This window comes from Dipodomys ordii, unplaced genomic scaffold, assembly GCF_000151885.1.
Source record: "Dipodomys ordii isolate 6190 unplaced genomic scaffold, Dord_2.0 Scaffold98, whole genome shotgun sequence".
NCBI lineage: Eukaryota > Metazoa > Chordata > Mammalia > Rodentia > Heteromyidae > Dipodomys > Dipodomys ordii.
In genome coordinates, this window is record NW_012267314.1 from 2,397,049 (window position 1) to 2,414,514 (window position 17,466).

General features: G+C 38.9%; 2 protein-coding genes across 9 annotated transcripts in view; one reads left to right on the plus strand and one right to left on the minus strand.

Annotated features, from left to right (window-relative positions):
• Ipcef1 (interaction protein for cytohesin exchange factors 1) overlaps positions 1-17,466 on the plus strand; it is a 149,188-nt gene that overhangs the window by 123,858 nt on the left and 7,864 nt on the right. For 7 of the 8 annotated variants that reach the window (XM_013026973.1, XM_013026974.1, XM_013026972.1 and 4 more), the window contains one exon: positions 8,876-9,248. In XM_013026973.1, the coding sequence (XP_012882427.1) occupies positions 8,876-9,248 (373 nt within the window). Of the gene's footprint in view, positions 1-8,875; positions 9,249-10,588; positions 10,591-17,466 lie in introns of all 8 variants that reach the window. The other variant, XM_013026980.1, reaches the window with a different exon arrangement.
• Oprm1 (opioid receptor, mu 1) overlaps positions 1-17,466 on the minus strand; it is a 123,493-nt gene that overhangs the window by 33,375 nt on the left and 72,652 nt on the right. The window lies entirely within an intron of this gene.

Consider the following 17,466-nt stretch of genomic DNA (forward strand, 5'->3'; position numbering starts at 1 on the left):
TCCTCCTCCCCCTCTCCTCCTCCAACTCCTCCTCTCCCACCTCCTCCTCCACCTTCTCCTCCTCCTCCTTTTGTGCCTGTGTTGAGGTTTGAATTCAGGGCCTGGGAACACTGTCCCTGAACTAGTTCACAGCTAGTGTTCTTCCACAGCTCCATGTCTAGCTCTTTGGTGATTAACAGGAGATAGTCTCCTGGACTCTCTGGCCTCAGCTGATTTCAGACTGAGATCCTCAGTTCTCAGCCTCCTGAGGAGCTAGGATTGCAGGTACTGGCTCTATTTGTCAGTTCTTGCTCTGACTTCCTGAGCGATTGGAATCCTTTAGAAAGTAAAACTGAAAACTTCATGTGCTATTCCTGCTTTCCTGCAGAAGTTTCAAATTTCAGATGTATTTTTAAGGTACTGGATCCATTCAAAATTGTGTTGTGTACAGGCAGAAAAAATAGGTTCCTGGTTTCAATCTCCTGCATGTAGATATCTAGTTAAGCCCAAAAGTTAGTTTAAAGAAGTTGTCTTTTCACCAAGTATGGTTTTGGTACCTTTGTCAATAATCAGATGAGTGTAGCTGGATGGGTTTCTTTCTGGTCTTCTACCGTGTTTCATTGGTCTATTTTGTCTGATTTGGGGCCTATACCATACTGTCCTTGTGACCATGGACCCTCTAGTATAATTTGAAATAAAATGCTATGATATTTCATGTATCACTCTTTTTTCTCAGGATTGCTTTGGCTTATTGGGGTCTTTTCTTCTTCCTTATGAATTTTAGGATAGAGTTTTCTATTTCTATGAAGAATGACATTAGAATTTTGATGGAGATTGCATCAGATCTGTAACTTGCTTTTCTTTGGGTAGCCATTTTTCATGGATCATCTTCTTGTGTATTTTAAATTTCATTCTTCAAGGTTTTATAGTTTGCATTGCAGAAGTCTTTCTCTTCCTTAATCTTCTACTTTCTAGGCATTTAAATTATTATCAGGCTATTATGAATGAGATTGTTTTCCTGACTTCTCTTAGCCTGTTTCTTGTTAGAATATAGGAAAGCTACTGAAGTTTGTCTGTTGATTTTGTGCTCTCATGAAGAATATCTTATCAGTGTTCATACTTCCATGACTTTCAGAAGTATAATTCATTTAGAAAGAAGTAATAAGTAAAAATAAACCCTGCAAATGGGCTCCCTAGCCAGTAACTGAAGAGGAAATTGAAGATTAAAAGCAGAAGAGGATATAATTAATTTTAGAAATCCAGATTTAATTTTAACATGATGTATCTTGAATAACTGTGTATACCAAAGGTCACTTAATAATTTAAAATCCATACTATACAAAGTGATAGAAATGTCTCCAAATGAGTAATTGAGTGGAAAAATCAACAGGAAATTATAATACATATATATATATGCATACACACACAGAGTTTTCTTGCATATATATACATAAACACACATATGCAATAAAAGAGATGAAAGGAAAATTCATCCTTTCTGCATTGGATGCAAAAATCATCCTAAACTCTAGGGTGGAATATTGGATTGATTTTAAGACTTTCCTAAAATACACCTGTTGCCAGGCACCGGTGGCTCATGCCTGTAATCCTAGCTACTCAGGAGGCTGAGATCTAAGGCTTGAGGTTCAAAGCCAGCCTGGGCAGGAAAGTCCATGAGACTCTTATCTCCAATAAACCACTAGAAAACTGGAAATGGTGCTGTGGCTCAAGCAGTAGAACGCTTGCCTTGAGCTGAAGAGCGCAAGGACAGTGCCCAAGCCCAGAGTTAAAGCCCCATGACTGAAAAAAGAGCAAAAACAAACAAACAAAGAAAAAAACAAATAAAATGCACCTGTGTGTGTTGGCCTTCTGTTTCAGGGCTATGCCTTTGCAGCCTGTTCTCACCCTGCCTTTATGTAGTCATGGATCCTGAGAGCTGTCCAGCCCCTCTTCCTGCCTACTGTTCCTGCTGCCATGGTTGAGGCCCAGGTTATTGTGGCTCTTGTCTGAGTTAGTAGTAGTTGTTTCCCTGCCTCTGATCTCCTTTTCCTCTTAAAAATCACCTCCAACTTGATCTTCCTAAAACACAGTTCTCATATACAGATTCACTGCCCCAAACCTTTCAGTGAGTCCTCATTGCTTCTCCTATGAATTCCACTCTGTGACTTGGTATTTCAGGCCATTGAGATTTTGTTTGCACAGCTGTGACAGTCTTGTTACCAATCCCTCTTAGCCATCAGCCCCGGAACTCTCTACACTTCCCCAAGAGCTTTTCCATTCTTTCCGCCTCCTGCACCTGCAATGAGAAAATTTCTCAGCCTGCTGGCACAATTTGCCCCCAACCCTTGGCCCCAAGTCCATCTTCTAAGTATCATGCAAGTCAGCTTCTGGGGTGTGGTTTCCTTCACATAAGCTTCTTGGTTTCCTCAATTCTATTTTCTTCAGAACTCCATTTTTTTCTGTAATAGTTGGTTTTTATGCATTCTTCATGTTGTTATCATAAACTGCATTGTATTTTAGATTTTCATGAATCCAATTTAATTATTAAATCTTTAAAATCAGAAGCAGGAGCCAATACATTTATTTTTGCTTATTCACAATATGTATTACACACTTTTGCAATAAAATGAACATTAATTAGCCACATTGAAAGATGGATGAGTGGTGATTATAGCAATCTTTGCCATACTATGCACAAGTCTCTAACCCTATAAATATTTCCATATGGGAATTGGAAAGACAATACTTTATACTTGTAAAGTGCTTTCCTATAGCTTTGTAAATGATGATGGCAGTTCACGCCCAAACAAATCCTGGATTAGTCTGAGAAATGAGGAAGCCACATTCCAAAGAAGTAAACCTGCTGTGAGTAACGTTTGCAAGTTGCTTAAGATATAGTAAGAATATTCTCTTACGCTGCACAGATGTTGCATACTTGTAATTCCAGCACTCAGGAGGATGAGGCAGAAAGATCTTCAGTTGGAGGCCAGCTTGAGCGACATAGTGAGACCAAACCAAACCACACCAAGGAATGTTCTTTTAGGTTCCATACTTGGCTCCTGCCTGTTGATCAGGCAACTGCTACCTATTTTGTGCAGTTGTTGGTTAGCAGGCGCTGTTGAAGATATGGGAGTGGTAAGATAGGCTAGAGTGTCCCATTGTTTAGGTTCTGAGTTGAAGAGGGACAATACATTGATAATTCAGACAAATGGTTGCCAACACTGAGAAGTACTGTGAAGAAGAGAGTGGAGGGAATATTTATTTATTCCTGTTAAGGAAGACTATTTGATTTGAGGTAAAAGTAGGCAGGAAGGAGACAGTTAAAAGAAACCACAGGGAAGGCCTGTGAAGAAGGAATCATAGGCCCTTCAGGGGCAGAGAGAGAAGGCCAAAGTGGCTGAGCAGATAGAAGTACAATGAGGGAGTCATTGTACTTCCAGGGGTAGACAAGGCTTGAGGCAGACATTCTCAGCACTAATGGAGAGTGTTCTGCTTCTGATGGCATTTACTAGAGGACGCGAGGCAGAGAAATATTACCACCTGTTTTATACTTGAGATATATTCTTGGTGTCAACTGGAGGATGCCTAGGCCAAGGGGATTCACAATGAAGGAGGCGCAGGACTGGGAGGTAAGGAGACATCTCCAACATCACTTGGATTCAAGAGCGTGGAGTGATGCATGGCTCTGCTGTCAGTGCACCACCCAAGGTCAAGTACAAAGTCAGCGACAGAAGGAGTCTGCTATAGAGGCCTAGGGAAGAGAGCCGAGGGGAGAGATACAGGTACATTGCCTTGGAGTGGGAAAAAACAATGGACTGGTTTGCTATTATTAATATGACCAATAGAAGGAAAGAAAGTCTGTATATGTTCCTTCCTTTTCTTCTTGTTTAGTCTTATGATATGGAGTTCTAAATTATTTTTCTTTTGCTAAATAATTTATTTGCCTTTTTATTTCCTTCCTTCCTTCCTTTTCTTTCTTTCTTTCTTTTCTTTCTTTCTTTGTGTTCTTCCATGAATGTTTAGGATTTATAGTCTGAATCACTTCTTAATTACAGGCTTTGGGTGTTATTTTAAACTATTTTTCACCAGGGGCAAACTCGTGGTTTGAAACAATGCAAAGAATAAAGGCGTTAAGAACTAATAACCATTTGAATTAAGTGTCTCCGATAAACAAAAATCTCTTATAGAGGGAATTTGAAAATCAAGTTTAATGCCTTCATTTCATCATGCAATCTCTGAGTTAGAATTAAGATCCTTTAAAATGTCTAGGAGGTGGGTTTTTTTTGCAATAAAAATAAAATATTTCAAACTCAAAAATTTCTAAATGAAGCATACCACATATAATCATCATTTCTCTAATTAGATAAAAATCATTCTGTTTAAGATTGTGTGAAACCCGTCGCTCATGCCTATAATCCTAGTCACTCAAGAGGCTGAGCTCCAAGGATCACAGTTCAAAGCCAGCCTGGGCAGGAAAGTCTGTGAGACTCTTATCTCCAATAAACCACTAGAACGGGGAGTGGTGATGTAGCTCAAGTGGGGAGCTAGCCTTGAGCTGAAGAGCTCAGGGACAGCGCCCGGGCCCAGAGTTCAAGCCTACAACTGAAAAAAAATCCCATCAAAGAACTTTTCAGCTGTTGCTGGATAACTAGAAAGGGCATAAAAAAAGATTGTGTGAACATTTGTGGGACTGTCACCTAATTGATGCTGGAATTAAGATAAATCACATTTAACAGTTTTGTGGATGACTTCTGAGAGCTCCTCGAGAAGATATTTAAGTACTCTGAGGCACTTTTGTCCACATAACTGGCTTTCTGTTCCATTCTTTGCTGGCAGCAGTTCATTACCAACTGTGTGTCAGGCACAGAGGCAAAAATGGAAGTGTAAAAATGACTCTAAAAACAGCCTGTTCTCAAGTAACTCACAAAAAAAAATTAAGTCAATCAGCGATCACAATAGAAGCTGACAAATAAAATGATGTTCCACCTGTTGGGATAGAAGACTAAGAGCACCAAGTGTAGCTACCTGGATGGAAGGGAGACCCTGATAGAAAGAGCTATTAAGCAAGCTGCCTGCATAGAAGGTATAGTTCTGACCATGAAAGTTAGACTCATATTAGTTAAAGCAGACAGAGAGTGGAGAACCAAGACTGTTGATCATGTCTACCTTTATTTCATTTGCTGGGGAGGTTTATGAATATATTACATGGACGGCTGAGTTCTGTGCTTGGCATTGATGATTAGCAGCTATAAAAACTCAGAACCAATCAATCATGCTTTAACACTGTACTTTCTATAAGGCATGTTCCCATACCATTATTGAACCTTGTAGAATGATGACCCAGTTCATTTTGATTTTTGCATTGTTAATCTCTTAAGCAATGAAAATCCTCTTAACAAATACAGTTTTTCTGAATTTCTTTTTCCTTCCTCTAAGACTCTCTTCTTCCTTGCAGCTCCATTCTTTTCATTTTGTTGCTCACTCTTCTTTTCTCACTTTAAAATCTAATCTACAAATATTACTTGGTGCATGGTAAAAATGTTTTTTTTTTAATTGAATAACACTTCATGGAAAGTTCTGATGCTCACTCAATATAGTTGTTTTTTTTTTAGTCTTTGAGTACAATTCTTTTTTTTCTTTTTTGTCAGTCATGGGGCTTGAATTCGGGGATGGGTGCTGTCCCTGAGCTTTTTCACTCAAGGCTACTGCTCTACCACTTTGAGCCACACTGATACTTCTAGTTTTCTGGTGATTAATTGGAGTTAAGCGACTCATGGACCTTCCTGTCCCAGCTGGCTTCAAACCATGAGCCTCAGATCTCAGCCTCCTGAGTAGCTGGGATTACAGGTGTGAGCCACTGGCACATGACTTTAAGTACAATTCTGAGATTTAGAAAATCTTGAGGAAACAATGTAATGACTGAGCACTGAACCTTTCTCCTGTTTTGCTCTAATCCAATTAAAGCAAAAAAAGAAAGAGCAACGGGGAAAGCTCAGGCTCTCTTTTTTAAAACAGGAAGTGGGTCACATTGAAGCTTAATTTTACCCCAAAAGCCCATAATAGGACAAAGTGTCAGGACTAAGCCAGCATAGATGTGTTTTGTTTTTTGTTTTTAAATAAGATTTTTTTTGTGAAAATGCTGTACAAAAGGGTGACAATTACATGAGCAAGGTAATGAGTACATTTCTCATCAAGCATTGTTACTTCCTCCTTTGTTTTTCCCCTACCATCCCTTCCCTCCCATCTCCACAACTACACTCCCCCCCACCTAAATTGTAAAGTTCATTTTCAACATAGCGTCTTGTACAAGCATACATGTTTTTTTAATATTTATTTTGCAAATATTTATTTTGTACACCCTCATCTTAGGTAAATTTCTCCTGGATTTTGTTTGGACAAGTTCTTCACCCCCTCTTCCAGATAAGTAAGACGTTATTTAGTGAGTTATAGATTATTGATCTTTAAGTTGTTAAATGGTCCAGATTATTTAAGGTAGCCAGTTTCCAATTCACTCAAGAATTTCATATCTGCGCCAATATATTAACAAAGGGCAGGAGGAGTGGTTCAAGTGGTAGAGCACCAGCTAATCTTTCACCAAGGAGAAGGTTATATATCTTAAGTAGGAACCTTAAATAGTTTATATCTCAAGTAGTCATTTTAATGTCACAATACTTAAGTAGATGTATGGATTATTTTGCTCACATAGTCTAATGGACACACAATGGTTAACTATTTACCTTTTTCCCCCCAATACAAGTCAGAGGTTCAAACCTACAAGATTCATAGGACTACACTGATTTGTAGAAGAGTTGATTGTTCTGAGTTAGTTGCAGTGGCTCTCAGGTGTAGGAAGTTTGCACTTGGGTTTCTCTCGTTAGTGGCCATTCTGCCACTTCCTCCGAGCTTTGCCTGCTTGAAACTGACGAGAGAGCGTGACAGCTACGTGGTAATGGGATAATAGTGCTGTCATGGAACAGAAGCATGACGTTCTCTGCCTTCTGCTGCGGGAGATGGAGGGCAATCAGAGCACACTGGAGTCTAGATACTAATTCTATTGCTCAAATAAAATTAAAAATGGAAGAATGGCGTAGAGTTGCTATCTTTTTCTCTTTGTTGTTTATTTATTGCTATGAAGTCAGGCTAGACTCTCTAGGTGGCCCATGAGAACTGCTCTCTTTCTTTGGCTATTTAAATCGGAAACTTCCTAATGACAAACGTTATGTATAGTACCACCCTCTGCCCCTTCCCCCATTTTTTTTTTAACAAAGACATCTGTTTCAGAGTCAAAATGAAGCAAGGAACTAGGCACCAGTGCTTTATGCCTGTAATCCTAGCTATTCAGGAAGCTGAGATCTGAGGATTGGGGTTTAAAGACAGCCCAGGCAGAAAAGTCCATGAGACTCTACTCAGAAATAGCCACAAGTGGCACGATGGTTCAAGTGGCAGAAAGCTAGCTTTGAGTACAAAGAAGCTCAGGGATAGTGCCCAGGCTCCGAGTTCAAGCCCCAGGACTAGCGAAAAAACCAAAACCGGAAAAAAACCCAAACAAAAGAAAACCACAAAAACCAAAGAAACAAACTCAAAACCCCAAACTAAAAACCAAACAAACAAAAAACCCAGCATAGCAAGGGTAAAATCTCAGAGTAAATGGAGTCTGTTCCAAGAGGGTTCCTAGTGACACGGTATTTGATGGTTTCCCTTCACTGTGTTGCCGGGAGCGGCCTTTTTCCTGTGGAGTGTGCCTTAAGGCTGCAGTCAGGGCCCCGTGTTGTAACTGTTCCTTTGACGGTGCTGCAGCTCTTGGTTTTCCTTCTAATGAATTAAGAGGCTATAAAGGTATTTTGTTGTGAGATTTTTGTCCAAGTTTTAAAATGATCAAAGAGAGAATTAGGGTTGACATCTCACCTAGCTTGAGTATTATGAAGTGACCTTGGCCAGTGCTGAGAAATATGTGGTTAAAATGTGGGTGTTTTGCTCACCTCACAGATCTCCACTAACTTAATAGGATTTTGCTTCCTGTCTGGCTCCAGCTTTGACTTTTTCTCTTTCCCTTGATGTTTACTTATTTTCTGGTAGCGCTAGGACTCAAATCCAGGGTCTACTTGCATGGTAGACAGATGTTCTACCAGCGAGCCACACTTCAGCCCCCTCCTCTCTCTTTTCCCTTTTCTCTTTCTCTCTATTTCTCTCCCTCCCTCCCTCCCTCCCTCCCTTCCTTCCTTCCTTCCTTCCTTCCTTCCTTCCTTCCTTCCTTCCTTCCTTCCTTTCTTCCTGCTTTTCTTCCTTCCTTATCATGTTTATAAAAGGTTTTTGTTCTATCAGTATGAATTCATTGATACGTTACACTTTATTTTGTTTGCTCAAGGCACATCTTAATATTCTAAAGAAGGGCTGGGAAGGTAGCTCAGTGGTAGAGTGCTTGCCTTGCATGCATGAGGACCTAGGTTCAATTCCTCAGCACCATATAAGCAGAAAAAGCCAGAAGTGGCACTATGGCTCAAGTGGTAGAGCGCTAGCCTTAAACTGAAGAACTGAGGGACAGTGCCCAGGCCCAGAGTTCAGGCCCCATGACAGACAAAAAAAAAATCTAAAGAATGCCTCAAAAAAGCCTTTTAAATATCTAGAGAGGACTGAAGAGTATGGTAAATTGTGATGTGGAGACTTTTCAGAACTTAGAATGGTGAATTCAAAGTTACACAAATCTCCAGAGAATGACACCTGGGGGTTGTCGTACCAAAATAAATCTTACACCTTCATCTTTTTAACGTCTATTCCTGCTTGCTCTCCTCTTGAAGCAACACTGAGGGGCTCTTGTTAGACAGGAACAGAGAAGAGGGATGGCTTAATCACCATTTTCTTGTATTCTCTTTTGTTTTGTTTTGTTTGTGGAACACAGACTGCCCGGCAAGCATCTTCATCCTCACCCAAGCTGGGTGCGGCCTCTAGCTGTTCCTCTTTGGAGAGTAAAATAAAGACACCCAGCAGCTTTTCTTCCTCGGCATCTAAAGAAAGGCAGTCCTGGCTTGACATCGTTAACAGCTCACCTGTGGCCGAAGATGTGGGGCAGCCCCAGGTGTTTGCTGTACAGGTCCATGAGCCGGCGCGGACCTCAGAGGCACACAGTCACAGGGCCTCCGAAAACAGCTCGATTGTCTCAGAAAGTGGGTTTTTGAACTCTTTGTCTAGTGATGACACATCTTCATTGAGTAGCAATCAAGACCATCTGACTATCCCGGACAAATCTACTGGATCAAGGATGACAGATAGAGGTAAACCAAAAATGTATCTACTTGTCTGTAGATTGAATATTGGTAGGTTTATTATGTGAGTCTGTAACCAGAATGTTTCAACTCATCAATGGTGACTCAATCGTTAAACAGCTCTTGGGCCTGGGCCTGGGGTTGCTTTTGTAGAACTTGCCTGTGACAAAGATATATACCGGGTCAATAATTGCTGGCTGTTGAATGCGACTCACCAAATGCTCTAGGGCCATAAGACATTTGATCGTTAATGATACTTCTCCACCAATTCGAGAAAAAGATGAACTCTTTTTCTTCATCATATCCTTTTCTCTGGAACATGTGGTGATTAAATCTGTAGTCTAAGATTCATAATTTCCCTTTGATGGCTCTAAATATGTTGAGAATGACCACCCTCCTAGATACTCAGAGATGGTATTAGTCGTGGCCATTGGCTCCTGAGTTCACCTGTGTGATCAGTGGAAGGATGGATCTGCATGGCATGCCAACCCCTTTAGGTGTGAAGGAGAGAGATGGAAGATAGGAAGTGACAGTGCTCATCTACCACGGGCAAAACCACACCAAAGGAGAAAGCAAAACAGCCAGCCAACCAACAAACCCCAAAAGAAAGCGCAGCTTACCTTTTTGGAAAACATTTTAAGTCTTAACAAAAAACCAAGGAGTAAGGGTATGCAGAAATTAATCATGTGAATTTAAAAGTATATAAGATAGTTATTCCTTTTCTTTTGTTCAGGTCTGGCCTCCTTGTAGTATTATTCGGTCATGTGCCTTTTCTGAATGTTGAGTCTTCATTTGTGGGTAAAATAGGCTTATCTGATGTAAGGTGTGGATCAGTGAACTTGGGTTGTGTTTTCTTACTGTACTAGCTATAGAAAGTGGCTGTGCAGCATTGCTGTAATAACTATCCAGTGTTCTCTAATGACATAAATGGATATGCTCACCTCGCTTAAAATCAGAGATGGTATCTTTCAGTTCTCAAATTTTCAGAGGCATCCTATTATTTTAATTTTTGGTTTGAGAAAAATTTAGGTCAAGGGTTACAACTGCAGATTGATTTGTCTCTGTCTCTGTCCCTCTCTCCCTGTGAGTATGCAGTGTGTTTGTACATGTGTGTGTGTGTGTGTGTGTGTGTGTGTGTGTGTGTGTGTAGTGCTTCCAAGTATGTGAGCATGAATTAGAGCAATCAGGTTGGTAATATCTTCTCCAGGTCACCCCAGCTGTCATCATTTCCTAAGGCACTTGAGTTACCTGCCTGGCCACTTTTGTTCGATACCCCCAATCTAGTGCTACTTTCTATTGTACATCAGAAAAAAACTTCAGTGGAGGAAATCATTTCTAGAAGGGGATAGTGGTAGAGTAGGATAGAAAAGCAAAAGGAGACAACATCACTGAAGAAAATAAAGGAATGGAAATTGGACTGTGAGGACTGACTAGATAGATCTGGGTTGGCTTTGCATTTGTGAGGTGCTTTGGTGCAGAGTAGTGGAGTCAGCTGTGGTTCCTTGAGAGTAGGAAATTGGTCAGTGGTACAAGTGAAACAGGTATAGATTCAGGTTCAGGTTCTGCTTGAGAAATGTTAAGAAACATTCTGAGCTATTCAGATAGAGTAAGCTCCTTGAAAAGTTCACACATCTCCATCCTCAGAGTTGTTTGTTCATATGGAAATGACTGCTTTCCTCAAACTCTGATTACACATTGTAAGTTTTGTTCTTGGGAAGATTTACCAAAGAGAGAATCCAGGCACCTTGATCTAGATGACTCTCTAGCTTAATGCTTAGAAGATCTCTTCAGACATAGGATTATTTGAACTTAATAAAATAATAAAAGTGTGACACCCATTATTTTCCTATTAAGAACTCATATTCATAATCAGACTAGAAATAGAGGTAAAAAAAGTTTCCATGTGCACAAAGATATAGCCACACCTTACTTGATAAGCAAAGCTCCAAAAGCCTCAGAGATACTAAAGTTCCATTTACATTCTGTCCTGAGAGAACACCCTGGAGCCTCAGAGATACTAAAGTTCCATTTACGTTCTGTCCTGAGAGAAAACCCTGAGATTTATCTTTTAGGATTAATATGAGAGTCATGAGAAGATGCCTGCAGTTGTTGGCTGTGTATAAACGTGGTTCAGGAACTGAATGGGCTGAAAGCCTGGCTGGGGACCAGTCTCTCTCAGTCTAAGAACGAGGAAACCTGATATTACTTAAGTTTGAGTTACATGTGGAGTGACCAGCAAATTCTGCATGTGTCTTCAGACAGCTTGGAGTGAACGTATTTCCCTGGGCAGAGATGAAGGGAAAATGAAACGACTTTTCCCTCCTCACTGATTTGTTGGCAGCTGCCATATGTTACAGATTTCTGGTGATGATTTTCCCCTGCTGCCAGGGATTTGGTTAAATTCCCAAAAGAGATGAACCACATAAAGTCGTCTCCATGGAAACAGCAGCCCAATCGTTGCCTGGGTTTGTGATGAGTTGCTGTTGAGTAATCAAGTTGCACATTGAGCTTTTTTTTTTTTTAATGTGTCATTGTGTGTTGGAGAAGAAGGTAGCTTTTCATTTTTGTGACTTCTAAAAATAATAATTCACTTAATTGTCAATGTAATTAAAAAGCCCTAAGATTCTTGGGTGTGAACCATTTTTCAGGGTCTTTTTCAATCAGGGATTGAAGTTTTCAATAAGATCCAAGGTAGGAGTTAAAATTTGAGAAGATTAAGTCCTAGTCACCAGAGGCACGTGCTGGAGGAACACGCATTTATCCCAGGGAAGATTCTTAAAGGTTAATAACTGAGTCCTGAGACAAGCAGACAGCATGTATTATAGCCTTTCTTTTATTTAGACAAGAAGAGAAATATTTTGCAGTTAGTATACAATTAAAATTGTGGTTGTTAGAATTTTATACTGACTTTAAATATCCTTTTATATATCTTAGACATTTCTTCCTGTAATATAAGCTATTAAAAAAAACCACAAAAGGGTATTAATTGCATCCTTTCTCTTTTCTACACTGAGAGTTTCAGACTTCCCGAACTCTAGGGATTCTGTCCTAGCTTTCAACACAGCACAGCAAGAACAGAGATCATGCTTTAGTTGTTGTTTATCATGGGAATATTTTGTTGGTCCTTAGTTATGAATGATAGCAATACTAGATGGCATAATCTAGATAATCGTTGTGTTCTGCTGATACTTAAATATTTAATTCCATAATCTTCTTGATTTTGGTTTTCGTGGAGAGATCTACTCTTGTGATGGACTTGAGTTACAGTTGATTTGGCACATCTCTCTTGCAGCCGTCTTTCAGTATTCTTGTTCTTGTCCCTAATGCCTTACTTAATTATTATATACCATGGGAGGGGTCTCTATTCTTTTATTTCCTTTTTTGGGAGTGTGGGGTTCTGCAGTTCTAAAGACTTCCTGAACTTGGATAAACATCTCTTTTTAAAGATTTTTAGAACTCTGTTATTCTTTGGTTAAATATATTTCCTATGCCTTAGGCTAGTACTTCTCCTATGCCTATGATTCATAGGTTTGGTCTTTAAAATGGATTCCTAGAGTTCTTACATCATACTTTCTTTTATTTATTTTTTTTAAAATTTTATTGTCAAGTGTTGTACAAAGGGGTTACAGTAACGTAAGTAAGGTAGTGAGTACATTTCTTGTCAACTTGTTACCCTTTCCCTCATTGTTCTCCCATTTTCCCTCTCCTCCTTCCTCCTCCCCCCTTCCCAAGTTGTACAGATCATTTCCAACATATTCTCTTGAGAGTATCACTGTTGCATTGGGTCCCCCTTTGTCCTTTGTCTCACCATTGAGAGTATCACTGTTGCATTGGGTCCCCCTTTGTCCTTTGTCTCACCATTTTGTTGTTTCCCCTTCCCTTTCCTAATTCAGCTAAATTGGTACCCAGGGTACCAAATTCTTTTTGTCCTCTCCTGGTTTGTCTATAGTGTTTATCTTGTCTTCCAGCACTAAAATTATCTTCCATTTTATCTACTATGTGAGGAATGCTTTCAACTGTATTTATTTCTTTGATATTTTGAGCTTTTCAATCTCTTTATTCTCTGTTTAAGGCAATGTCTTGTTTTGCAACCCAGGTATATCTCAAACTCAAGATTTTCCTGCATCTACCTTCTAAGAGCTGATGTTATAAATATGTGCCGCCAGATCTGAGTCTATTTTTCTATGTACTAATACAGATATATAGATACAATACTCTAGGTTTTATTTATTTATTTATTTTGCTGGTCCTGGGGCTTGAACTCTGGACCTGGGCACTGGCTCTGAGCTTTGCTCCACCACTTGAGTCACAGTACTACTTCTGGCTTTTTTGAATAGTTTATTGGAGATAAGAATCTCATGGACTTTCTTGCTGGCGTGAGCCACTGATGCCTGGCAAGGTTTTATATTAAATACAAACATTATGCATAGTTATTTATAGTTTGATTTTCCCCTCATAAAAACCTTCCTCGTTAGTACAAACAGATCTGTCTCATTACTGTTTTATAATAGCACAGTTTTCTGTGTTATAGTGCTTTTACCAATTCAGTCTTGCCAGCTATTCTTCAGTTGATAGGGATTTAAGATCTTAATTTGTCACCATTATAAAGAGTAATACAAAACTTTTTTTTGTTTTTGTTTTTGGGTCGGGTTGTGGGGCCTGAACTCTGGGCCTGGGCACTATCCCTCAGCTCTTCAGCTCAAGGCTAGCACTCTACCACCTGAGCCACAGCGCCACTTCTGGCTTTTTTTCTTTTTTGCTTATGTGGTGCTGAAGAATCGAACCCAGGGCCTCAGGCATGCAAGGCAAGCGTCCTACCACTGAGCCACCTTCCCAGCCCCTACAGAACTTTCTTATATGTATCACATTATGCATTAGTGCTATTATTTCTTTTGAGGTAGTTTTGATGACATCATCTTTTTTAGACTATAACACATAAAATGTTGAGATACACAGAAAGTTTGTTTTCAGCCTCAGTTATAAGTTGAATGAGTTTAGGGAAACTAATGTCACTATAGTTAGCAGCACTTAACAGCATACTTAAAATTTGTTTATGTGTGGCTATCACAAAACAAGTTATTTAAAAAATGTCACTAGGCTGTATGTGTGGATTAAGTTGATTCTGGTAATCATCTCACTATACATATACACACAACATATATGTACATATGTGTGTTCATGATTCTGTATACTTTAAGAATCATATAATTTTGTCAATTATATCTCTATAAAAGTACAAAGAAAACAAAAACTAAAAAAAAATTGTATCAGTATTCTCTCATCAAGAGTTACAATGCTTCTATTTTCATATCAAGACCAGACTTTAACTTTTGCTCATTCAACTAAAAATAGGAAGATATGAAATATATATATATATATATATATATATATATACCTGTACAGAGATGTATATTGTGTGCACTATATATGTATATATGCTACATGTATATGTATTTATATCCCTGCATTTTTTCACTCACATTTGGCACTGTACCACTAGAGGCACAGCTTCACTTCTAGCTTTTCGGCTTTTGCTTTCCTGCCTGGGCTAGCTCTGGACCATAATCTTCAGATCTCAGCCTTGTGAGTAGCTAGAATTACAGGCATGAGCCACTGATGCCAGGCTAGGAAGACAAATTTTATATCTGTTTATAATATTCACTCATATTTTCTTTTTCTTTTTTTTTTGGGTCCGGTCGTGGGGCCTGAACTCTGGGCCTGGTCGCTGTCCCTCAGCTCTTCAGCTCAAGGCTAGCGCTCTACCACTTGAGCCACAGCGCCACTTCCGGCTTTTTTGTTTTTGCTTATGTGGCGCTGAGGAATCGAACCCAGGGCCTCATGCATGCAAGGCAAGCGCTCTACCACTGAGCCACCTTCCCAGCCCTCACTCATATTTTCTATTAATGCATTCTAATTAAATATTAAATAAGAATCAAAATTAATTAAATATTAAATTAAAATAAATATTAAAAAATTAATGGCTTTTTTGTTAATAATTACAAGTATGTAATCGGTTTGAAGTGAATATTCAATTTCTTGTTTCACAGACTCATTCCCCCCCTTTGTATTGTCATCTTTATAGTATCAAAGTTTCTACATATGCATGATCTGTTCCTTCAGCCTCTTTATTTATCCGCTGTTTTTTTTTTGTTTATTGCTTTGTCCGTACAGTCATCAGATTCTACTTTTATAGTATGTTTTCATTTTCCAGAGAATACTGCTCTTCTTTGTACTGTTTCAGTTAATTTTTTAGTTTGCTCTTCAAGTTTTATTTATCATCCCACATTTGGACTTAAGTAAAAGTTCCTTAAATGTGTAGATTAATTTGGCAAGAAAGACTATTTTTTTTTCCTTTCAAACAATGATTGTTCATGTGTCCCTGCCTGACCTGGAATTCATGATCCTCTTGCCTCAGTCTCCTGAGTGCTGGGATTACAAGTGTACACACAAGGCTCCATTTCAGAGATACTGTTTTTAAAGCATTGTACCTGTGAATAATGAATATCCACATATTTAGGTAATGCTACATATGTAATCGTGGATCATACTATATTGCAGTCACAGACACAAGAAAAGAGAACTTCATCTTAATATGATTAGGGGGTTTGTCTGCTTTTAAGTCATTGCTTTCTGCTTGTAAAATTGAGTTAGAGTAACTTCTTTCTTCTTGCTTCGCTGATCTTCACTTGATGTGCTATGCATACCACCCTTTTCTTCCTTTTGAATCTTCATTTGTATCTTTTTGCTCATTTGTCCCCATCCTGGATGTACAGGGTTGGTAGAATTCCCAGCTTATGAGTCCATAGCTGCTATATTTATCTACAGTGTATTAGATTTGCATTCCTCAGTGTAGTTGGTTTTTATCTCTTCTTCCTGTTCATTTCCATTAAATTCACATCTCCTCATTTTTTTAAAATCTTGTATTTTCTGTGTCTACCTTTCAAGTTTTTGTTTTGTTTTGTTACTATTATTGTTTCAATTGAGATGTGAGCAGAGAAATTTTTGTTGTTGTTGTTGGTCATGGGACTTGAACTCAAGGGCCTGAGTTCTTTTGCTCTACCACTTTGAGCCACAGTCCCACTTCTGATTTTCTGGTAGATAATTGGAGATAAGAGTCTCATAGACTTTCTTGCTGGCTCTGAACCATGATCCTCAGATCTCAGCCTCCTGAGCAGCTAGGATTATAGGTGTGAGCCACCACTGTCCAGCTTCAGACAGAGAAATTTTGTCTTCTTGAAACATTGCACTCAATTCTAGATATATATTTGGAAGAATAATTCTTTTAAAATAAATGGAATATTTGTTCCAAGAAGATAAAACTCTCTTATCATATGATTGCACAGTGGCATGACCTAAGATTATATCATCACTGGTCATATAAGAAGAATATTAAAAATCACTGGACAGACTGATTTGATCTTCTGATCAATGAAAGCAATAATGCTATAGAAGAATATTTCTACTAATGACTGTCTTAATAACAGAAAGATTAAACACACAAGGGAAGATGGGTACAATATTCCAGCAGAGAATATAAGACAAGTAGAGAAAAGTGGAGACAATCAAAGTGTCAATTTCTTTTTCTCTCTAAGAATCACAAGAACCAAGGAAATACTCCTGTACACTTGAGCATTCTCTATGACTTCCTTGTAACATGTTGGGTTTCTTATAGGATTCCTTTTGCCTACTATGCCTTTCCAGTCCCCTATTTTACAACTAGTGCTCTCTCTCCTTTGGCTTCTCATTTCCTAAGCACTCATATTTTTGTTGTGTCTGAATATGAACACATGTGGTATTCATGATTCTCCTGCTCCTGATTAGAATGGGTTCATTATTTACAGCTGTCTTGTTCAAATCTGATGGCCTGATCTCAGTTGGTTGCTATATAGCTTTTGAATTTCCAGGCCTGGGATTTAGTGCCCTGTGGAAAACACAGAGATTCCCCTCTGTGAGGAACAGAGATTGGGTATGTTTGCAGCTGAGGCTCTGAATGTGTGTTACTTCATTAGAGGCAGAGTAATGTATCCAGGAATCTGAGTCCTGGACTCTGTGGTCCAGCCAGTGACTATAGATTGTCTGATTTGAAGTATATTATCTTTACTGAGGTTTATGAAAAGAAACTGCATTGGATACATTCAGAGTATATCGTAATATTTAAGAAAATTAGCTTTGGGATCCTAACTTAGGTTTGTGTTTCATTATAATTTTGGTCAAGATTTTGTGTTTT